Source organism: Lytechinus variegatus, chromosome 2, assembly GCF_018143015.1.
Source record: "Lytechinus variegatus isolate NC3 chromosome 2, Lvar_3.0, whole genome shotgun sequence".
Lineage (NCBI taxonomy): Eukaryota > Metazoa > Echinodermata > Echinoidea > Temnopleuroida > Toxopneustidae > Lytechinus > Lytechinus variegatus.
The window spans coordinates 28,232,410-28,257,469 of NC_054741.1; the positions used below are offsets into that span (position 1 = coordinate 28,232,410).

General features: G+C 35.8%; 1 protein-coding gene across 3 annotated transcripts in view; it reads left to right on the forward strand.

The window, feature by feature from the left end:
• Positions 1 to 2,649: 2,649 nt before the first annotated feature.
• The window catches only part of LOC121407754, a 39,275-nt gene continuing 16,864 nt past the window's right edge, over positions 2,650 to 25,060 (forward strand). The window contains exons 1-3 of one of the 3 annotated variants that reach the window (XM_041598946.1): positions 2,650 to 2,734; positions 21,871 to 22,480; positions 23,290 to 23,706. In XM_041598946.1, coding sequence (XP_041454880.1) covers positions 22,037 to 22,480; positions 23,290 to 23,706 — 861 coding nt within the window. In that variant the 5' untranslated portion in view covers positions 2,650 to 2,734; positions 21,871 to 22,036. The remainder of the gene's footprint in view (positions 2,735 to 21,870; positions 22,481 to 23,289; positions 23,707 to 25,060) is intronic. The other 2 variants (XM_041598947.1, XM_041598948.1) reach the window with 2 other exon arrangements.

Here is a 25,060-nt window from a genome sequence, read left to right on the forward strand (position 1 = left end):
GTCGTACGGGCCCGGCGACAGATCCAAATGACTGTTTCAAATTTTGGCCGAAACGATAGGATAGCCGCCGTTTGGTTCCACATTAATCAAATCTTTCTATGGTATTATTTACTTTGATAAATGCTTCATAATATAGTGATTTCATGTAATTTTTTAAAGGGATGGTCCGGGCTGAAAATATATCTAAATAAAGTAAAATTCATAAAGCAAATTGCTGAAAATTTCATCAAAATCGGATAACAAACAAGAAAGTTATTGAATTTTAATTTGTATTGATATTTTGTGGAAACATAGAAAATAGATCGTCATGAATATTCATTAGATCGGCTGATAATCTGGCATCTCTACTTTCCCTTCTCTTATATAGTATCATGAATTTTTTTCATACATGTGTAAATGTGTCGCCATTATTTTGTTTTATCTTTATACCATTTCTGGTCTTATTTTATCAAATCCACATAAAAATACAGGCTATTACAAAATTTCTTTTTTTTTTCAATGAAAAAAAAAACACACCACACTATGATTTAAGGTACATGCAGACAAGAAAAAAAAACCCAATTGTCGGAATACGATGACAACAATGAATTGAATTAAAAAGGAACTACAATCCTCCGAGGAACCTTTTCCATAACTCAATATTTATCTCTTTATTTGTTTTGGTTTTGTTTGTTTCTATCTCTATACGATCTCTCAACAATAAAGATATAATTTTTCAAAATATTATGTGTCGCATTTTTATTTCTTATAATTGCGGTTCTATAAATAGAAAAAAAATGCGTATTATATATAATCTTATGCCATTAATATTTTCTTTCTTTTTAACTAAGTTTAATACGGCAAATTGTGGTGAAAACACAAATTCTCACAACAGAGGTTTCGTATAACTATTTCTACAGTATTCCAAAATGGTTTAACTCAATCACAAAAGAAAAATTCACAGTGCATTAAATATCCCTATTGGTCGCAATAATTACAAATATGCACAGAGTTAAACCACAACTTTAAAGGTCAAGTCCACCTCAGAAAAATGTTGATTTGAATCAATAGAGAAAAATCAGACAAGCACAATGCTGAAGATTTCATCAAAATCGGATGAGAAAGTTATGACATTTCAAAGTTTCGCTTATTTTTAACAAAATAGTTATATGAACGATCCAGTATACATCCAAAATGAGAGAGTCGATGATGTCACTCACTCACTATTTCTTTTGTTTTTTATTGTTTGAATTATACAATATTTCAATTTTTACGAATTTGATGATTAGGACCTCCTTGCCTGAAGCACAAAATGTTAGAATAATGGAATTCCATGTGTTCAGGGAGGAATGAAGCTTCATTTCACATGACAATGACGCGGAAAATAAAAATATTTCATATTTCAAACAATAAAATACAAAAGTGAGTGAGTGACATCATCGACTCTCTCATTTGGATGTAACTGGCTCGTTCATAATAACTGTTTTGTTAAAAATAAGCGAAACTTTTAAAATGTCATAACCGTTTATTTATATCCGATTTTGATGAAATTTTTAGTGCCTTATGATTGTTGAATTTTTCTCTTTGTATTCAAATGCAAGTTTTTGTTGGGGTGGATTTGTCCTTTAAACCTGCATGAGTTTAAGTTAAACCCTATACTTCAGAATACAGCGGCCCAAATTGCTTCTCCAATGCCAATATAGCATTGGCGTAAAAGGGAGCACTGTGAATTGGGGATTGGCTCACACACCGGGGGGGGGGGGGGGGGCGACACTAACATTGACGAGTGGATACATGCGTGACTAAAAAAAGGATGTCTTTTTCAAGATAGGGCACGTTACTGACGTAACGTGATAAGGGTGTCAAAAACACTAAACTAATTAAAAGAGGGTATACTATTTTCACTAGGAAAACTGGGTCAAATTTGTGAGGGTGTAAAAAACAAGACTAAATGTATTTTATAAAGGATGTACCTTTGCCCCAAGAGTGTACGTGTTTAGAGTACGATTTGCACGAGACGGTGGGAAGTGGGGCTGTACTACCCCATGTAGGTGAACCGACGACCGACGTCGATCCGTGACAAAAAATAAAAATATCGCTGTACTAATATGTTTAGGGGGTCAATAATTATTCAGGGAACTTGCCAAAAGAGTATCGTTTTGTTTCCAATACTAGTTAAGGGTAGGATATCGCCAATACAGCTTGTTAAGGCCGGGGTGCATTTTCTGAAATAGGGCCGTGCTTTTCGAGGCCGTGGTCGCGCATAGTATCCACTCGTCAATGGAAGTGCCCCCCCCCCCCCGGGCTCACACAGCTTTCCTCCATGCATTGTTCATTCACTTGAGAGTTATGTTAAAGTAATTCGTTCATTCTCGTTGTAAGATTCTCTTAAAGTCTGTTCTGTGATTTGTAGAACATGACGACTAGACTATCCCATTTTGCTTTAGATGTGTTAACGGCGAATCTAAACAAATCGGCTAGCTGTGATGATCCCGGTGATGATCGCTCCACAAAATCCGGAACAAAACGGCGGATGAAAGAGCCGCCGATTAGTTCCGCCGGTACAAATCGACTACCTGGGTCAATTTGCATATGACACTGGTGACTGCCCGCGGTGACTGCATGCCCGCTACGCGGGCGCGGGCGCGTGGGAGTTCCCCCGGCGGCCGGCCGGGCATGGGTTAAAAATCGTCGTGTTTATTTGTTGAATGGTGACTTGAAGCGCTAGAAAAAACTGTCGACCGGATGGAATAAGGTATGAACCTAGGGTCTATACGAATGATAATCTGGATGATTGTTTAAAGTTTTGATTAGAGATGAGCCTGAGTATGCTTAGAGTATAGGTTAGAAGTTATTAAACTTGTACAGCAGTGAGTAGCTAGTAGGAAAGAGTGGGATAGTTAAAATTTGCAGGCCCGCTTTGACGGTCCGCGGCGACGGTCCGCGGCATGGCACAGGCCCAAAGACCTTATAATATACTAGACCGAAAGCTGCGCGCGCGTTCAGCACAAAACAAATGAGATTAGACTCCGCCTACCGCGATCATTTGAAGACAAAAATAAGCCCCCATTGACATTCATGAGCGTAAATATATTCATATTCCGGCCTTGTCATTGGCTAAGAGCGTCATTAATACGCGATTTCCCCGATTCTTAGTCATCGATACTAGTGGTATCGTGTTACAGAAGTAATTATTCATTTGACCTCATTACGTCATCTAATTTATTCATTCTGAAACTTTTCTTTCCACACAAAAATGGACCTACGAACACTCCGGTGAGTACGTATAAATTGATATAACCACATGAATTCAGTGGACTATTTACAAATTTCACACTGTATTTTGTGATCTTAGGTTATTTCTCTACCAAATTAGAGAGTTTACTATCATTCTTCTTTTAAAGGAAAGCAGGATTTGGTCTTTGAAATTGAAGTTAGATTGTCATCGTCGCCCAGTGCAGCCTGTATGTTGCTTGCAGTGTTGCGGTTATGCCGCTGTGTTAACCACATGTATTTTGTACGGGCTCCTAGCCGATTGGGCATCGAGAGAATTTCGGGCCGGTTTGGTTCACCTCCAATTAACAAGGACCAACCCACGATTGATTAAAGCAAGAATGAAGCTTCTTTTTGTACACTGTAACGTTAGATCTAGAGGGAGATCTGCATCTATCTTCAGTAGATCGAAACCCAGTCAGGAATAAACTGTGAAGTGGAGTGTGGATGAAGATATATTGCCTGTCATTGTGTCAATCCTCACTTTCAGTTTCAGATATCAAATTTATTTTGCATAACTTCAGGCTTCTTCATTTAGCCCCCACCCATTTTAACTTATTGTTATTTATAAATAGGGTCTATAGTTAGACTCCTATAGACCAAAAGCTTCAGTCTCTCTATTTTGGTTGTTCCGCTGAACTGTGTTGGCTCACTCACGAATAGTAAAAAAAAATGTCAGAAATTGTTGAATAAATCCCCAGAAACGACGGTTATTCCTGTATACGAAATAATATGCTGCTCTGCATGTTTGTCTTATTATCAATAGGCTAGATCTAGGACCTAGATCTAGATAGGCCTAACGTTAGATCTAATTTCTAACTTGGTTAACAGAGGAGACTAGGCCTAGTGTTACTGTTGCTTATTAATATTATTTTAGACTTAGATCTAGGCCTACGGTACTTCACTTTTATTCATCGATGCTTTCTAATTCTAGGCCAACCTAATTCAAATCGAGTCATCTAAATTATACTTTCCCAACCCGCGACACTTACCCCAGGCCCAGGGCTTATGATCTAGGTCTGTAATTTAGGCCTAGATCTAGCTCTGGGCCTAAACGACTCCATTTACATGTACGAGTATGCCTGTCAGTGTCAGTGGACCAAGGACTAGATCTAATCTTGGTCAATAATGGCAATGAAGTTTAAACTTTTAGCCAGGAATAAAAGACATCAAATCCATATAGGCCTAGATCTCAGTTTAGAACCAAAGCTTTACTTTCTAGGTCTAGATAGATCGAGAGTCCATCGTTACTATCTAGATCTAGACCTACGAGTAATTTAGATACGCGAATGCTGTTGCACAGCTCTGAGTCTTGGACTAGATCTATACTTTCTTACAAATAGATCTAGACCTAGTGCATGAGATGAAATTATGTTAAAGTCAAATGAAATAAGATTCGGAAATAAAAAGATGCAGATGTTTCTTTTTTGGGGGGAGGGCAGACATTTGAAAAAATTTAGAGAAACCTAAAATTCAGAAAGCGAGGGCCAGAAGTAACCAATATTACCTATGGCCGTTTTGTGCATTTTCTAAAATAAAATTGAAGGATGTCATGCAATTCTTTTTTTGATGAAGGTTTTCACATTTCATCTCTTACCCAAATCCCTCCCCTATACATACGGCCATGAAAAATATCACTTCTTATTATTGTACTCTCTTTTCTTTCACAAACAGGTTGAGTTTGAAGAAAAAGAAAAACAGGTTGAGTTTGAAGGACAAGAAAAACAGTATAGAGGTCTACCTATATGGTTCAAGATGATGATCATAAGTGCATGCATCATTTTGCAGATTCTCGTCCAGGTATAAAAGTTAAACTAACCCATTCAAAATTACAGATACATTACATGCATTGAATGTTAACCATGTTTACATTAAATAAAAATAACCTGAGCCACAAAGAGGTAGGATCTGTACGGAACATACACTTCTTAAATATACAGGCTCTCGAGTCTAAAGTAGAACCAATGTCAAAAGTTATGTACTTTGGGCAAATTTATAAAATTAGGACATGTCCTTGATCTACTAGTAATTAAATTGCCTTTTTATTTCCTATTTGTTTATAAACAAAGCAATATTTATTTTTCATGAGTTATATTTTATAAAATTCATTTTATTCATTCTTTAGTGTGATATTCATATTTCATATTTGTAGATTTACGATTTTTTTTTGGTTTTACATTTTGTCTAATAGGATGATGCAATTTGACAATTTCCATGGAGGTGATTGATGATGATAAATAATTGGTGAAGTAGGCCTAATAGAACAGTGCCTGGACCACAGAGAAATACAAACTACAGCAGTTATATGAGTGAGTGAGTTAGTGATTATTTTTGATAATGGAGGTTGTTCACATTTTTTTGGCAACAAATAGACCTGCCTTTGAAAAACCCATTTCAATTTTGTTTCTAGATTATAGTTAGTGTCGTTTTTAATTACAGATCAAAATATTCTGTGCAACAAAACATATAAACTTTAATTCTGACTATTCATATAATTTACATATGTTAATTTATATATTCATATTTACAAGAAATCTCTGTCATTTTTTCGAAGAGTACATGTAGTTAGAATGGAGAGTGGTATGTAAACTGCAGAGAACATTTTTAAGTGATATGCTTTATAGAAGTACAACTTTATAATTAGAAGTAAGATTTCCTATGGTATGTGTTGAAGAAACATATATACCTATGCATAGTCTCACTTTTCTTAAAACATTTGTTTTATAAATCATGACAATTTAATTGATTTTCTTTCTCTATTTTTTTCAATCTGCAGGACTGGTGTAACAGATGTTTTCATTCAAGAAATCCAACTATTCAACATTGAAGACTTAGGAACCACGTGATGAAGATGGAAAAGGTTTTTTTTTCCAAGTCCAATTAAAAAAAAAAATTATTATCACAACCCAAATTCATGACGTATGAAATTTCTTATTGATTTTCATTAAAATTGGTTGCAAAAAGAGAAGCTATAAACATACAAATAGGAGCAGCGGATTGAAGTTGCTTGAAAGTGTGGGGGGGGGCACAGGGAAAATGCTGTTTTATGTGAAATTTTTAAAAAGTTGCGAGCAAGCAAAATTTTGACATTTTAAAAACAAATATCCAATTTTGTGATAGATTTCGACAAAATATTCAAAATGATATATTTCACCCTTTGCTTTCCTTTTTCTTTTTTTCCCCTTGGTCGTGATTTTTTTTTTTTGGGGGGGGGCAAGAGCATTGGCGGCGGAAGGCAAAAAATTTAGGGGGGTCCACCTGAATTTATCCACCTAAATCTTAGAAGGGACCACAAAAATTTCCAGCAAAAAAAAAAGGTTGTCAACCACAATTTTAGGGGGGCACAACAATTTTAAGGGGGGTCTACCTGAATTTAGGGGGGGCGCAGGAAAAAAAATTGACGAGCAAAAAAAAAGATTCTCAACAAAAAATTTAGGAGGGGGGACTGTCCCCCACCTCAAATTTAGGGGGGACAGGTCCCCCTATCCCACCGCTTCCACCGCCTATGGGCAAGAGTCCTTCAAGCCCCCCCCCCCCTCCATCTGTACGAACCTGCTTATATACCCCACTCACATGAATTATTAAACTTAATGCACACAGGATTTCCTTCAGAAGTATATTATAGAAATGAAAATATTGTTTTCTTGTTTCAAAGGGCACTCGTCATGGTGACCATAAAACAGATCCTTCTCAAGTGAAAGGGGCACAGAACAAATTCTTTAGAAGCGCTCTTCTTGGGTAAAAGGGGCAGTGATTCAAGAAAGGGCACTTTCAAGAAGGCGAGGGGGCACTTTGTATTACATGAAACGGGCTCTCAGATGGAAGGGCACAGAACACGTGGGGGGCATTTTGGGGTGAAAAATTGCATAAAAGGAAGAGCACTAATTGGTATTACCTAAAACAGGTTCTCATCAGGTGAAAGGGACACAGTACACGTTCGTGAGGGGGCATTTTCTTGCATAAAAAGGCACTTTTCAGTGCTTCAAAAAGTAGGGGGAATTGTGCCCCCCAGCATACAAAAACATATTTATTTTGGTTCAAACTATTAACATACGCTTAAGAAAAAAGTAAAGCTTAATCCTCTGATAATGTGATTTTTTTTCTGGATAATTAATAAAATTCACCACTAACCAGAAAATTCCTTCATGTCTTTCATTTGTGTTCATATAGTATTTGTACCGAGCTAAAATGAAAGGGATTTGGAATTGGCAAAATTCAAAGTGAGACGGAGATCGAGAGAGGGAAAGAGTGATGAGAAGTGGGTTGAAAAGAGATGAGAAGTAAAAATGGAGGGGCATATAATTATGAAGAGATAATTTAGAGGGGATGGTGAGAGAGCTGGTGTTGGAAGTAGGAACAAAAGGGGTGGAAGAGAAATAAGACGAGATTTTTGGAAACCAGGGGAGCGTTTCATGAAAGGACTTGTCGGACGTTTTATCCGACAAGTCCCATTTTATCCGACAGTTACCATAGTAACAGTGCCTCACAGCCAATCAGAGTCAGAGAAAGAAGTCAGATCTGACAACTTGTCGGACAAAAATGTTGATGAAACACTCCCCAGGAGACAGATAACAAGTGGGAAAATAAGAAGGAAATATTTGAAAAGTTAAGTTGCAAAAGGGGCTAGGGCCACTCCAAGAAAATCATTTTTTTTTATTCTCCCATATTGCAATATTCTTATGCGAAAATGAATTTTCATGATACCCTACCATTAGAAATTCAAAATTGGGTATAAAAGAAATCTACTTATCTTCATATTTTTTAAAGATATTATTTTCCAGAAAAATTATGAAAGTGAATTTTCTTTTTTTAGTTCACTTTTTTATGGGAATTTCAACTTTTCTATGGTATCATCTTATAGAGCTACTAAAAATCAATTAAGACATAAAAATCAAATTTGATTAAAAATGGACCTAACCCCTTTTAAAAGTGAGCTCTTCTTCATATGTAGGAGAAGGGCGGCACAAAAGAACATGAGTGGGAAAATGATTAAATGAAAAAAAAAACAGAGTAAGAAATGCTGGAGAATAAAGGGGACAGGAAACATATTGAGCATGATAAACTGGGGCCCGTTTCATCATGAGTTACAAGTATGGTAACTACGAATACCAATCATAATCAAGGTTCCCACGGTTATCACAATAATAGCGATGTTTAAATAGCTCAGTGTAATTCATTATGAAACGGACGCCAGAAGAAAGCAGGCACGGGGATCCATGAAGATTTTTTTTTTTACTTCTCCAAATTAAATTTGTAACAAGAAATGACTCTTTTAGTGGTGAAAGTTCTTTTTTCAGTATTCATACTCAACCAGTGAAAATGAATACCATCATTGTAATAACCATGATTTGCCCCCACCCCACCTCCACCTTTTTACCTAATCGCGACTTGATCTACTCTTTTCATCTTCCCTTTTAAAATTAGCATAGGCCTATAAGACGCAATACAAACATTGTTTTGTTTTTAAGTGATATCGCTTGTGATATCGATACTTTATAAAGCGCAACGTATCGTCTCAGATTTGCGCTTGCTTGATTCGCTGAATCCTTCGCGTCACGAGCGCGTAACAAAATGAATGCATTAATAAATTTGCCAAGTTGACCTTTGTCATTGCGCTGGTGTGCGTATTGTCTAATACACGTACAAAACCACAGTTGACGAGGGAGCATCGTACGAAATTAATATTAATGGGGGCTTATTTTAGCTTCTAATGGATTAAACAAAATGGCGGTAGCTTCGGGGGCCTGCACAGGCCACAGCCACTTTCATGGCGCGCAGGAGTGCCCGGCCGCGGAACGTCTGTGGTCGAGGTTCCAGATCAGGGCTCCATAACACAAAGCCAGGTTTGCGATGGATTGCAAATATGAAAGAAGCTCACTGATTAGTCCCTGGTCAGCATTTTAAACCAAGGCAGTGTATACAGCCACACGCGTGTGTCTTTACCATCCAGCCACACGCGTGTGGTTATATCCAGAACACCTATCTGTGGATACCGCCACACGCCGCCAGTAATAACAGTAAACACGTACCGGTACCGTATGTAGGTCTGACCGTCTATATCACGATCAAAATAACCTCATTTCTTCATTAAATTCTTACATTCTAAACCCCTTTGATATCCTTATAGTAGACCGGCCAAACCTCAAAAAGTGCTCTAGATAAGAATTCGACGGCAAAATTTGTTAATGCTTGGCATCCCAGCTAATAGTCTTGCAAAAATACCCAGGAATAGCGTACGGCCGGATGCCAAGCGCAATTTTGCGTGAAAATGTCATTTTAGCGTAAAATCTGAAAGACTGTCGAAAATCACGCATTTTGATATTTTGACGGATTATCATCATATTTCTGATTATCTTTGATATGAAACTATTTTTATTCACAATTTCAAATTATAAGTCTACTAAATATGCATTTCAAATTTGAATATTACACACACACATATGGCACAGGGTAACATAAAACCGCGATTTCCTCGAAATAAAAGTTTGTAAAAACTATCAATAGTTTGAAGTTTTTTTACGCAACATAAATTCTTCTACTTAAATGCGTTTTTCCATCGAATGTATAGTAAATGTTCTAGTGCCACAAATATTAAAAGAATTTTCTAGTAAGATGGAAGATATCTCATTTTATTTTATCCGAAAGGAGACAATGTACATTTTACCAGGTGCGCATTTTGAAAGAAAAATTGAAAATACCGTACATTATGTACATAATTACATGTATAAGTACATACTAAAGCGGGTTTTTATTTACATGTATAAGTCCATAATAGAGCGAGTTTTTAATTGGATAGCACAATTTGTCAATTCCTTGCATTGGCCAGCTAAAAGTCTTGCGGAAATACTGAGGAATAGCGTACGGGCGGATGCCAAGTGCACTTTTGCGTGAAAGTATCAATTTTCGCGTAAAATCTGAAAGACTGTCGAAAATCACGCATTTTGATATTTTGACGGATTATCATCATATTTTTTATTATCTTTGATATGGAATTGTTTTTATTCAGAGTTTCAAATTATAAGTCTACTAGATATGCATTTCAAATTTGAATATTACACACACATATATAGCAATATGACACAAAAAAATCGTGATTTACTCGAAATAAAAGTTTGTGAATACTATAAATAGCTCTTAGTTTTTTTACAACTCAAATTCTTCGATTTAAATTGGTTCATCTATTGAATATCGATCGTTTTTAATGTCACAAATATCAAAATATTTTTTTAAGTAAGGTGGAAGAGATATTTTCCGAAACTGGACATGCAAAATTTATCGGGGGGGGGGAATTTTGAGTGTAAAATTGAAGATACTGTAAATTATAAACATAATTACATGAATAAGTACTTAAAAACGAATTACAAAATTTCTGGCCGCAACTGCCTCTGCCCCTCCCTCCCCCGCTGTCTAAGGTCATGTATAGTGTCCGAAAGGATTACATGGAGCTGAAAGTATCCAGCTTTTGCGCTAACGGTTTTGTTTAGTAAGATATTCATCTTTTTCCACATTGAAAAAATGTTCAAAATCATTCATTTAATTCGAAATTTTCAGTTCACGCTTCGCGCTCGCATCAAATGCTATAATTAAATACTGATCACTGTTCATAATTTGACGATTTTTATTTTACCTCATTTGCTAAGAAAGCTTGAATGCTTCTAAGCTAGCAACTAGAGGAGCGATAGCTTAAGGTACTCTCCGAGGGACCTATAATGAGGATTAAAATGCCTTACTACCATTACTAGTATAAGGCATTTAAATGCCTTACTTGGCACTAGCGCACTAAGTGGGAATCGAACCCAGGCCACCGGAATTCGAAACCCCCTCACCACCGATTGAGCTATCGCGCCTTAGAATGTTTCGTTTCTAATAAAAGAAAAACGACTCGGCTTGTACTGGATTCTTTTTAAACAGATATATAATATTGTTTATTTCAAAACTTCATCAAAATGTCCAGTTCACGAATTGGAATATAAATATCAGATTGCGTTTCGCGCTCACATCAATAGCCTATAGATCATTTTAAAAAAAATGTATTAAATGCTCCGCTTTAATGTCAGAATATAAAAAAAAATAACATTACAATTAAATATGAATCATGTTCATGATTACACTTACGAATTGTGTAACTTTCTAACTTTCAGCTATTAATTTCATGGCATGTTAAAAAAATGCTCGCATTATTCAAATAGGACTTGTCAGATACTTAATTGTGCTTGTGAGAATATATTTTGGTACCCCCTGCAAAATACCAAGCCCCGCCCCCGTACTTCTCTGTTGATAAAATCCTAGCTACGCTGCTGGTGAGTGCAGCTGACTGACCAATCGTTTTAAACAAGGGAAGAATTTGTATTTATTAAGTAAAAAAATGTTTGAAATTACAATAATTACATTCAATTGAAGCAATAATGAATAAATAAATATATATTGATGTATAAATAACAGATAAAAATTAATGAATAAGTAAATGACCCCCTCCCCAACAAGCTTTCGATTATTTTGCTTCAATTATGCCTTTTCTTGATTTTTATTTGTTTGGGGGAGGGGGGGGGGCAAGTTTCTCCCATCACCTCCATGCATCCTCTATCAAAAGGCTTATGTCAGTGTCCGTAGCTCATTTCCCATTTTAGAATGTAGAAGGCATTATTTCATGCAACTGAGGTCTCTTTAATCAGTTAAATGAACAATTCATAAGACCAGAAATTAAAATAGATCGGCCAATAACCATTTGCATGAGCTAAGAGTTTTCATCTGTGGAGAATGATGTTTGAAATACCAAAAGAGTAGTTTCTTAAAGGTCAAGACCACCCCAGGAAAATGCTGACTTGAATAAATAGAGAAAAATCAAACTAGCATAGTGCTGAAAATTTCATCAAAATCGGATGTATAATATAAGAAAGTTACGACATTTTAAAGTTTTGCTTATATTTTTAACAAAACAGTGATATGCACAACTAGGTGAGTCAGTCGATGATGTCCATCACTCACTATTTCTTTTGTTTTTTTATTGTTTGAATTATACAATATTTCATTTTTATCTATATGACAATGAGGACCAACCTGACTGAACCATATGTTATAAAACAATGCTAATTCCACAAGCTCAGGGAGGAATTAATCGTTGTATCACTTGACAATGAGGAGAAACTTAGAATAATTCATATTTCATATATTAAAATACAAAAAATAGTGAGTGGATGACGTCATAGTCCCCTCATTTGCTTACCAGCCAGGATGTGTATACAGTGCGTATCAAAAAAAAGTTTACACTTTGAAGAAATCCTGTAAAATTATACATTTGTAATATCCTGAAGATTTTTCCACATTTTATCATTGGTGCAGATCCATTTAAGCAAATGACGATAAAACTATCGAAAAATACTTCCGCTTGAGTAAGCACCGCTTATTTTTGAAAAGTTAGTGAAAAATGATTTGCGCAGAACTTTGAAATAGCTATGCGAATAAAAGTAAACCTTTATTATGAAGAAAACGTATATTTGCAAGCAAAATTGGTTTGAAGATACCTTTGACCTCTTTTAACTTGTTTCCTTGACCAATACACTTCGAAAAGTGCATTGCGCCCTGCCCCACTCCCCCACACACCAAGGCCATCAGGACGATATTTTATTTACACTGAGCTGTGATTTACATAAAATGAAATAGCCTTGATTTCTATTTTGTTAATCATTGTCATGCTTGGGAAAAGTGTGGAGAAACAAGTATTATATGAAAAATTAAATGTCAACCCACTTTAAATAGTAAAAACTTAGTGAAAAAGTGCTGGAGATGTCTGATGTAAACTTTTCTTTTGTTCAGATTCAGTTACCGGTATGTCCTCAGATCCAGCTGGCACAAAAAGGGTAAAGTTGTGCTTACTAAGTGTTGAAATTTCAATTTGGGTGGTAACATTTGTTTTAAAATGCTTGAATGTATCTGTTTTATCTCAATTGACTAAAAGTGAAAGGGAAATGTTTGAGGAATGTATCGCAGGGTTATAAGTTTGATTTCGCCCTTTCCCCTTGACACAGCGTGAAAACGAGCATTTCTGCGCAAACAGATTTCTGCGAGCTTTACAAAAATGGACAGTGCTCACTCAAGTGTAACATTCTGTCAAAACTTTTACTTTCAGTGGATAGATGAGACCCTAACCCAAGATTATATGTGAAAAAATTACCCACATGTTGTATATTTTTTAATTCCCAGAGTTTTTTCAAAGTGTAAACTTTTTTTTTGATACGCACTGTATATCTGTTTTGTGAAATTAAGCAAAACTTTAAAATGTCATAACTTTCTTATTTTACATCCGATTTTGATGAAATTTTCAGTGTAATGCTTATTGGATTTTTTTTTCTTTTCAATCAAATCAATTTTATGTTGGGGTGGACTTGTCCTTTAAAGTTCACATTTCAATTCTTAAAATCATTTCATCACAGTGTATTTCCATTTTGGGAAATGCCATCGCACGACCATTATGACAAACAAATCTACAGACTAATGACCAGCGTCCAGCGCATATATTGCAATATATAGATGGTCGTACAACTGCATTTCCCAAAAGGGCATTGGTATGTCAAGGGCTGCAGGGTCGGGCTGTCCGGCCCCCGTCTTAGACTACGATGTATAACAACATGGACCTGTGATAATAGCAAATGCAAAAACTTTGATGAAGTAAAATGAATTGAATGAAAATTATAATATGCAATGCAAAAGACCAAATAACATTTATTATTCATATTTTAACATAATAATTATAGCAGCAGGACATTGGAAACAACTGATATTAATAATTATTCACAAAAACGCCATCCATAGCTCATCGAACCTAAATAACGTATGACCTTGATCATGTGAACTGAAATTTGTGCAAAATAATCGATGATACTTTAATACCCTTATGTTCAAGTGTAATCTTTAACTGGATCAATAAAAATAATAAGTTATGATGAAATTTAAAAAAATACCCCCATATGGCCTAAGTTCAGTGACTCTAAATGACTTTTGACCTTAATCATGTGATCTAAAACTTGTGCAAGACGATAAGTAATACATGAATATTAAAGTGTCATTAAAATTAAAGTGTCATTAATTTTTTTTTCCATACGTTCAAAGTTATAATGAAATTTTGAAAAATGTAACTTTGGTTAAGATTTCAAGGTTGATATGACGCTGTTATATTAAAACTACCGTCACCTCCACCGGAGAAGTGGCTCCTTTAGTCCTGCTCTGCTAGTATGCCGGCGAGACAAAAAATAGGTACTGCCGTGCAACGGCCATTTATTTTAATATACTTTGATAATCAAATAACTGAAGTAACATGTAGATTGACAGAGTGGTTTAAAAATGCTAATTCAATCGTTTTATTCATACATGTATGTTTTCTATGATTTTGGATATAGATATTCCTGTAAAATTAATGCTACCATGGTAACGGCAAATTAATTATCAGACCTATTTCTGAATATCGCCAAAGGTAGATTTAAGTTCAGCACCAATTCATTCGCGGAAATAGCAAGAAGATCGAACTCTACAAAAGCAAACATAATCCTATATAATATCATGACGAGTATCACATTGATATAAGCTACGTGCAATATCGATGTAATATTGTGCGCTGTTTATTTTTATCAGAAATGTGCATCTGATAAAATAATGTACATTGTTATATTTCGCATATATAACATAAAATGATATATATCTTGCATCTTATTTCAATATTTGTTTTCACTATATGTGTCATGACAACGATTATTAAGTATTTATTCCGTTAGCACTAAATCTTGACGAAATTGAGATGCGGAACACAAACATTATACCATTAATAGTTTTTACAAACCTTTATTTTGAGTAAATCACGATTTTATATTTCATATTGCCATATATGTGTGTGTAATATTCAAATTTGAAATGCATATTTAGTAGACTTATAATGTGAAACTCTGAATAAAAACAATTCCATATCAAAGATAATAAAAAATATGATGATAATCCGTCAAAATATCGAAATGCGTGATTTTCGACAGTCTTTCAGATTTTACGCTAAAAATGATACTTTCACGCAAAAGTGCACTTGGCATCCGCCCGTACGCTATTCCTCAGTATTTCCGCAAGACTTTTAGTTGGGATGCAAGGAATTGACAAATTGTGCTATCCAATTAAAAACTCGCTCTATTATGGCTATACATGTAAATAAAAACTCGCTTTGGAATGTACTTATACATGTAATTATGTACATAATGTACGGTATTTTCAATTTTTCTTTCAAAATGCGCACCTGGTAAAATGCACATTGTCTCCTTTCGGATAAAATAAAATGAGATATCTTCCATCTTACTAGAAAATTCTTTTAATATTTGTGGCACTAGAACATTTACTATACATTCGATGGAAAAACGCATTTAAATCGAAGAATTTATGTTGCGTAAAAAAACTTCAAACTATTGATAGTTTTTTCAAACTTTTATTTCGAGGAAATCGCGGTTTTAAGTTTCCCTGTGCCATGTGTGTGTGTGTAATAATCAAATTTGAAATGCATATTTAGTAGACTTATAATTTGAAACTCTGAATAAAAATAGTTTCATATCAAAGATAATCAGAAATATGATGATAATCCGTCAAAATATCAAAATGCGTGATTTTCGACAGTCTTTCAGATTTTACGCTAAAAATGACACTTTCACGCAAAATTGCGCTTGGCATCCGGCCGTACGCTATTCCTTGGGTATTTTTGCAAACTTTTAGCCGGGATGCCAAGCATTAGCAAGCATTAACAAATTTTGCCGTCCAAAGTATAAAAAATCGTTTTGGCCGGTCTACTATTAGATCGTTTCAATTTCATTCTCACCGTCTTCTCTCCTTGCTTTTCTTGTCTTGTTACAAACGGTCGTCTGATTAACAGCAAATTCTCTTTTTCTACTTGTGTCGATTCTGGCTTCCTTCGCGGTGGCAGACCCATACAGCGTTAGCGCAGCGCAGTAGTAGACATACACAGTTTGTCCTGTGTATGTCTACTACTGCGCTGCGCTAACGCTGTATGGGTCTGCCACCGCGTAGGAAGCCAGAATCGACACAAGTAGAAAAAGAGAATTTGCTGTTAAACAGACGACCGTTTGTAACAAGACAAGAAAAGCAAGGAGAGAAGACGGTGAGAATGAAATTGAAACGATCTAAGGATATCAAAGGGGTTTAGAATGTAAGAATTTAATGAAGAAATGAGGTTATTTTGATCGTGATATAGACGGTCAGACCTACATACGGTACCTGTTATTACTGCTCTGGCGGCGTACGCGTGTGGCGGTATCCACAGATAGGTGTTCTGGATATAACCACACGCGTGTGGCTGGATGGTAAAGACACACGCGTGTGGCTGTATACACTGCCTTAAACCAAATCAATGCGCGTATAACATTGATATTGATTGGTCAGTTCATTTAGCGATTGATCGCTAGTTTGTGTTAAGTCGTAGACCAAAAGCTTCGGTGTCTGTTTTGTTGGTTGTTCAGCTGAACTCTGTTGCTTCACTTACCAAATACAGAGACTGTTCTAGCGCGATCTGTACAGGGGACTCAATGGCCATATGTTCATGTACTTATAAGATTGGATAAAACGGGGAAGTGAATGATCGACAGCCGAGGTAAGTCACTGTTTTTGTTCCTTCCAACTTCATTTTTCTATGTTTTTTTGGCAATTAATGCCAAGAGGGAATACAAATTTGCATTTTGGTCAAATTAATTTTCAAAATTTATATTCATTAAAGACAAAAATAGAAAAGCCCCGACGGGGGTTTTTTGCATTGCAAATCCCCTAATGGTGGCTGCACGATAGCGAGCCGTCTGTGTACGAGGAGAAATTGAAAAAAAAAATAATAAAAAACTCCTCGAAACAGACGGCTGCCAGCTGTCTATGTGTTACGGAGCCCAGATTGGACCTTGTTTTGGAAGTGCCCTTTCCCAAAGCTAACATAGAGGGAACATGTCTCCCAATCTCTAATCAGCGGCAATCCACTCATCTGAGGGAAGATGAGTGGATTTGGGAAAGGGCACTTCCATTTCCAAACAACAAGGTGAAGGTCCAATCTGGACTAGAAGAAAAGTCTAGGCCTGGCCCTAGATCTAGAGATCTACCCTAGCTAAGCCTAGGTCGAGGTCGGAGTGGCTACTCCCAGTGGGGTCACTCAGCCGCAGAGGGGGACACGTATGACCGTTACTACAAATGCAAGTGACCCCCTATTGCAGTCGATTTCAAGGACATTTTGTGAAATTTACCCCCCCTATTTTCACGCAAAACAAGGACAAAATTGCGGTAAAATGGTACCTTGAAACACCCCTAATTATAAGATTGTAAGGACACTTTTGCCCATTTCGCAAATTTACCCCTATTTACCGTATTTCAAGGACAGGGCATTTACACCCTTTCCTCATTAGAGGAAATTGCAACACAGGCGTCAGAGTGCTTAGTCCTTAAAGATGACCAAGAGCCAAGTCATACCGATACAATAATCCAATAAGGCTACTGCCTGGCACTAACGTCCATGTGCATTGTCAGTGAGTCGGCAATAATCGATGGTCTTCAAGATTCAACCTTCAATTTTGCAAAAAATAAAAATTCTTACCCAAATCTTTGTATGCGATGAAATAGTAGAGGCGCTGGTCAGATTCAAGTAGGATATTTCCAGTTTACACTTTACAGGGATTGTCAGTTTTCAAAGATTTTTCCACTTGTTCACTGCTACCACCCTGCCTGTGGTGAATCCCGGGGGTGAATCTACAGGTAGGACTATGGTAGCCCTATGGCTTTGCCAGTTGTACAGAACAGAGCACACACTTTAGAAAAATCATTGAAATATCACTTTTGTGACCGAAATTACTAATTTCCATACAGTTGCAATTTATTTTTCATTAGTAACTTGGGAATAATTTTTGTATTCACCGGAGTGCTCAAAAACTTTAATTTTGGGCATATTTTTGTGTATGCCCTCTATTGGTAGAAAGTAATAAGGCAAGAAAATTTTCATTTTTGATCTCTATTTTTAATTACCGGTAAGAAAAAAATGATTTAAAGAATCAAATTTAAATAAGAGCCAAGTTGTATGAATAAAAGGTGTAATGAAACTGTCAGTGTAAAAAAATCAAGCATTTGCCCCAAAGAAAAAGAGAAAATAAGCCAAACATTGCCACCCTTATTTTGCCACACATGGAGATATAACTGAGAACAAGGTTATATCATAACCTTGTTCATTGAAGGAGTGGATTTTTCCACACAAGAAATCTAGGATTTTTAGGAAAGTTTATTTACATTGACTAGTGCATACACCAATCAAGTGCACTAGTCAATGTAAACATACCTGGGGCCGTATTCTGAAAATTTTCTTAAGAGAGATATTCTTGTATCTTTAGAGTTACAATAAAATCTGTATTCCGAAATTGTCTTAACTTTTCTTGTAACTTTTCTTGTACATTTCACTGAGTGCGTATGATGTCAGAGATAATGATGGGTAAATACATAATCGGCGCATATTATGTCTGTGCGCAAGATAAAATATTGAGTTACAAGGTATTCTGAAAATTCTCTTTCTCTCAACTTCCTTGGAAAATACTATAAAAATTTACAAGAGGTGGGGGCTATGGTAACTTATTGTTGCATGGGATATTTGTCCGTCTGCAATAATTGTTTCTTGCTCCATCCCGTAAGAACATCATGTTTTACAAAAGGAGACATTCCAAAGACATTATTATAACAACGGATTGGTAGACTTTTCAGCAATTGAAAATTGGTGTTTGAGATGATGGATCTTTTATCTTTGAGAAGAGCCACATATATTTTTAGCACAGCAACGCATAAGCAGGCTCAAGGAAATTACACCTCATATCAACAATGCACTTCATTATTTTTCAGAAGAGCTGCTTCTATTGGTTGACCCAAGCGTATAAGTAACAAGCTTAATAATAGGTTGATGACAGAATATTGAGCGTGACAGAGATTAAATAGGGGACGTCCTTACAGAGATAAGAAATTTTAAAATACCAATTTAAGAGAATTTTAGTGCGCTGTTATCTTGCTGACTTACAAGAAAAAGAAAAGTTAAGACAATTTTCAGAATACCACCCCAGGTCTTCGTAATGGAAGACGGCAAGTTATGAAACAGATGGTGAACTGGCGGAATTGAGGTCACTGAATCTCTTTTTAGCACTCTCAATTTCTCTTATTGCTGTCTTTGGCCGCAGGGGAAAGTGAAAAAAAGCGTACCCTTATTAGGCTTAAACCACAACGAATAATTGTCCATAGACCATAGACTGTGTACAACGCAACGGATAGATCATCACCGCACAGCGATTCGGAGACCGATGATTGGTCAGTTGCGCAGATCACGTCATGACCATGTGGTCGCCAAAATAATTCCTTCGTGCGAAGTATCGATAGCGATAAAATGATATCCGGTCACGTTGTGTACGCGGGAAATGGTCTTGGATCATGATCGAATAGCTCCGGTATCGATTGAAAATTATCGAAACTGCAATTTCATGCATATTCACGCGACATTTCGAAACCCGGAAGCCAATTGACTTTGCACACGTTGCGATAAACTCTACAAATTCCAACAAACACGATGCCATATAGAAGCTAATTCGTAAGATTTTGACGGAAAAGCAAGAAGTAATCGAAATTCGCTTCCCTGTGCAGTATCGGTGAGAAAATAGATCCTCCGAGAATACCCTTCTTTATAGGAAAGTGAAATTCTCGGTTGATATTGGAAATAGGTGATAGAGAATTGCACACTTGTTTTGATGGAATATTATGTGGGGAAATGGAAGGCTTGCACTGCGCATGCTTACTATATTTTCATTCATAAATTATAAATTGGCTCTTGGCAGTGGTTGGATGATGTCCTATAATAAGCATAAATGTACATGACCGCTAGCTCCGCTATCCGTTGTACACAATTTGTCACTGTGTTAACAAGGACAGTCTCAATTCATCAAGACATGATTTGTCTTGGTTAATGCAGAGCTGCCAAGTAGTACTGATTTTCTGTATTTACATGTAGTACTGAAAATGAGAATATTGATGGTTTCATGCAAAATACTGATTTCTCAAGTTTCATTTTTATATGTTGTCCTATGTTATTTCTTTGAAAATACTGATTTCCTCGCCAAAATACCTTTTTTCATCTTTAAAAATACTTAAATGTTCTTGTTCAGGTTGGCAGCTCTGTTAATGAGGACATCTTTGTTTTCTGGGACAATCCAAATTTTTAGACTAGCGCCTTTACTGATGAAAGCATCCTCAAATCCTTTCAAATATACAAAAAACTTTTTGCCTGAAATTCCTGCATTTTAAGTAAGAACGTCATGAATTACGCACTCCTAAGGCGACCTAATGATGGGTAAATTTTGAGTCGCCGATTCAAACATCCAATTCCAATATATTTACTACATAGACATATCGCGCACACAAGAGTACAATCGTACATAAAAGTGCATTGTTGTTGCGTTGTTGAAACCTCTCTGTGGGTTGAGATTTACGTTGAGACGCTACCCCCTCTTATTTTGATAACAATTGTCAACCCCACTTTCAAAATGAAATGATTGATACCAAATGTTGGTAACTTGAGCGGGCAGCTTTGGAAACATCAATTGCTTTATAGTATGGGCATCTCAAATCATCACCCGAGAAAAAATGGCAGTTGAAATTTGCACCGTATGGATCAAGTTTGCAAGTCTGATTTTGACTGCGCTAAACTCCTTTTTCTTTTGCTTGATCTTTAAACCAAACATTGCAGCATTTCAGGAATTTTTTTAAATTTAGTATACAGACCTGAAAAACAGGAAATGGGTACCTGTTTAGGACTGTTTGTAGTAACTCACGAGGAGGATTCATATCTAACTACACAGATAATTCGAGTTCAGAGCACAAGTTAAACTTTCTTGATATTCTTACCTGAAAGCTCGATATTCTAAGCCTTTTTGGTACCAATGATTAAGATGAGTAACTAAAAGAACAATAGATGTGAAGCGCGAGCTGAAAATTTTGATTTTCAATCTGAAAAATTTGACAGTTTAATGGACATTTTTAATAAAGAACAAGATATATATAAGATATATAACAAAAGATTTTTGCAAATCGATGCGGGAGTTCTTTTGAAGTTTAGAATTGAAAACGGGGCATTCTATTTACCTATTTATTTCATGAAAAGTACAAGTTTTTGCTACAGAAATGATTCAAGCGCGAAGCTCGAGCTGATATTTTTTGATATTCCAATCTGAAAAACAGACATTTTGAGCACGATTTTAAATAAAGAATGGGTTGTGTATCTCAAATCTCACTTGCTGATTTCTGTATAACATAATCTTATTTTAGTTTTGCACATGTGGGATTATGGTTTTTTTTTTTTGAGTTAGAGACTCTAGATTTAGAAGCCCAAATTTTTCCCTCCAAGTATGCACAATTTTGCACAATGTGGAGTCCCAAAATGCAAAAAGTCCCTATCACTCCCTGGCTTAAATATGTCTTTTTAAGAGTTATTATCACCCCTGCTATATGTTTAATCTGTTTCACCTTGACTGGGATGTTTCTAAACTTATGACTGATGTTTCTATGCTCACAGTGTCCCTGTTTGTCTTTAAGTTCAGAATCTACATGTGATGTACCAAGAACAAAGGTTATTGCCATCCGTTTCCTGCCGTCATCTGCATTAATTGTCAACGTTGGTCAAATCTTTCAGATCTGCGTTAACATACAGATCTATGGACGTGAAGCTGGCTCTTGACAGGATATTGAACATTCATTGACCATGGCTAAGGAGGCTAGATACTGGTGCTGCAATTGTGCTTGTGATCTGCATGGACATCCAGGAATAAGAAGATCTCTTCATCGTAAAGTGGACCACTCATCATTTACAATTTTAGAGGCACTGCAAAGACTGGGAATAGAATTGAACCCAGACAAGCCAGGTATACACTTCGTTTGCCTTAAATGTGCTGCATTAATTGGAAAGTTGGGTGGGAAATTGAGTGTAGACTTGAAGAATTTAATAGCGGAGCTCAAGAGACGCACCAAACCACATACATATTTGGGATATGAGATTAAGAGAGCGCTCATGGAAACACCAAGCTTGATTCCAAAAAGGAGAAAAACTGAAGGGAGCAAATCACAAACTGTGGCTAGCTCTAAGGCACGCTATGTGACCCAAAAAAGGGATCAGATGACTCAAACGATTCCCCGACAACCTCCAAGGGTAAGTTTTTATGGTCAATGACATTTGATCACTTTTTGCTACTAATATCAAAAACCTATTCAAGTTAGGAATTCAAATAATATTAAAGTATAAATCCCTAACTCATATGGTTATCAATTATCAGCAATTATCAGCAAAGTGATAAATGGAATTTTATGTCATTTGGTGAATGTCAAAGGTCATCTAGGAGTCAATAAACCAGGTGAGCGTTTCATCAATATTTTCATCCGACAATTGTCAGATCTGACATCTTTCCATGATTTTGATTGGCTGAGAGGCACTGTTCCTATGGTAACTGTCTGATAAAATGGGACTTGTCGGATAAAACGTACGACAAGTCCTTTCATGAAACGCCCCCCAGATGTCATCTTTGAAAAGGAAATCCAAAATTTTAAGATTTTTAATTTTGATTTCTGAATTTTGTTTTTATACTGAAAAGCAATTATTTCTCGAGCATGGTGTAAGATGAAATTTTCATGATACAATCTGCAGACTTTTGTTCGTTTAATGCACCATCCCTTTCTTGAAATAAGTAAACATTCCCATATGAATTTACATATTTTGATAAATGGGTTTTTATCTAAAAGAATTGTGTCAAAACAAAATATGGCCATCAACGGGTGATATTCAAATACTGTACACTGATATTCAAATACTGTAATTGCCAATATTGATTGGATTTTCTATGTCAACATTCAGATGTTATAATGCTATTTTGACCCTACCATTGTGTTTTATAGTGTGCATCATTTTGTCAATTCAATTCTTCCTTGATAGTCATTAATTTTTTTCACTAAATCTCCTTACAGAAAGATTCCTTTTGTACAGAAGCTGCAGTTTATTTGGGAAAAGGCCATTATAAGTTAGCATTGTCCAAAATGAGAGCTCATTCGGTGTCTTTCAACAAACATCTCCTTGACTCAATCTGTAGGGATATTAGAAGAGAGATTAGATCAGTTGAATCTGTATTCACTGTCGATGAGAAGAATAAGAGGAAGTCATTGGAGGGTTATTCATGGAAAACTGCACACAAGAGCTTGAAGAAGAATTGTCCAACCCTCATGACCATTCTGCACAGCGCACTGAGTAGAGAACCGAAGAAGACAGATAATGTGAGACTAACAATGACAGTAGCTCATTTGCTCTTCATAAGATGTCCTCGGAGATGCAGTGTTCTTCAAGAATTAATTGGACTCCTCCTCTGGTTTTCTGGAACCAACAGAAAGGTGAATACTGACTACTTTTGTTTAAAGCCTGTGTATAGCTTTGGTAAAGGGTCAATAATGTGATTGATAATCGAATATCATCTAATATGACAGTCTTACTGAAGCGTAGAGACCGTTAGATATTTTTCCAACTGCACTTCTCTGAGAAAATTTCAAATATTCAAATCTTGGATATATAGCGCCATCTCTTGGCGATGCTTGTTTTAAATTAAAAAAATGGGCATTCAAGCACTTATCTTATAAATTTAGTGATTAGATATCCAAAAGTTACAAAGAACATATCTTGAAAGTTTCAGCCCATTCCATGATTTGGAATAGGATTTAATTGAAAGACAAAAACACACAGATATTTTAATTTGATCGGGTGACCCGATCAAGTTTCCATGTAAAATCGCAAAATTTATCCTGTAAAACACATTTTCATTTCATATCCTCCACATCATAACTGTTATAGGGCATATCCATTCATATTAGCTAGCAATGAATTGGAATAGTGATAGGTGCATTTTGGTGGATTTACCAACTGCACTTCTCTGAGAAAATTTCAAATATTCAAATCTTGGATATATAGCACCATCTCTTGGCGATGCTTGTTTTAAATTAAAAAAATGGGCATTCAAGCACTTATCTTATAAATTTAGTGATTAGATATCCAAAAGTTACAAAGAACATATCTTGAAAGTTTCAGCCCATTCCATGATTTGGAATAGGATTTAATTGAAAGACAAAAACACACAGATATTTTAATTTGATCGGGTGACCCGATCAAGTTTCCATGTAAAATCGCAAAATTTATCCTGTAAAACACATTTTCATTTCATATCCTCCACATCATAACTGTTATAGGGCATATCCATTCATATTAGCTAGCAATGAATTGGAATAGTGATAGGTGCATTTTGGTGGATTTACCAAAGCTATACACAAGCTTTAAAGAAAGTATCCCTTTACTTGTAGTATCCTTTTACTTGTATCCTTTTACTTGTCTAGAAGTTTATATTTTTAATTTTTTTAAGTTAATTCTCATAATACAATGCTTGTATTGCTGCATCTCTGGGAAGTTCTAATTTGTTAAGTATGAAAATGTTATACCACAAAAAGTTTCAAAAATAGAGTTTACGTTTTAAAAGTTAATTTAAAAATTGTTACGTATGGGACATTTACACACAATGTCAATTGGGAGATTTGTGTACAAAGTGAATGGAGAAAAACAAATTTCTAGAGTGCTCTAAAAGGTGATTAATTACCTTTTCCTTAGTATTTAAAGATTGATTTGTTATGAATACTGATCAATGAAAACAACTGAAGTGAAAGATTGTAAAAATTGAAAAGTATGAAAAAATATAAAACAAAT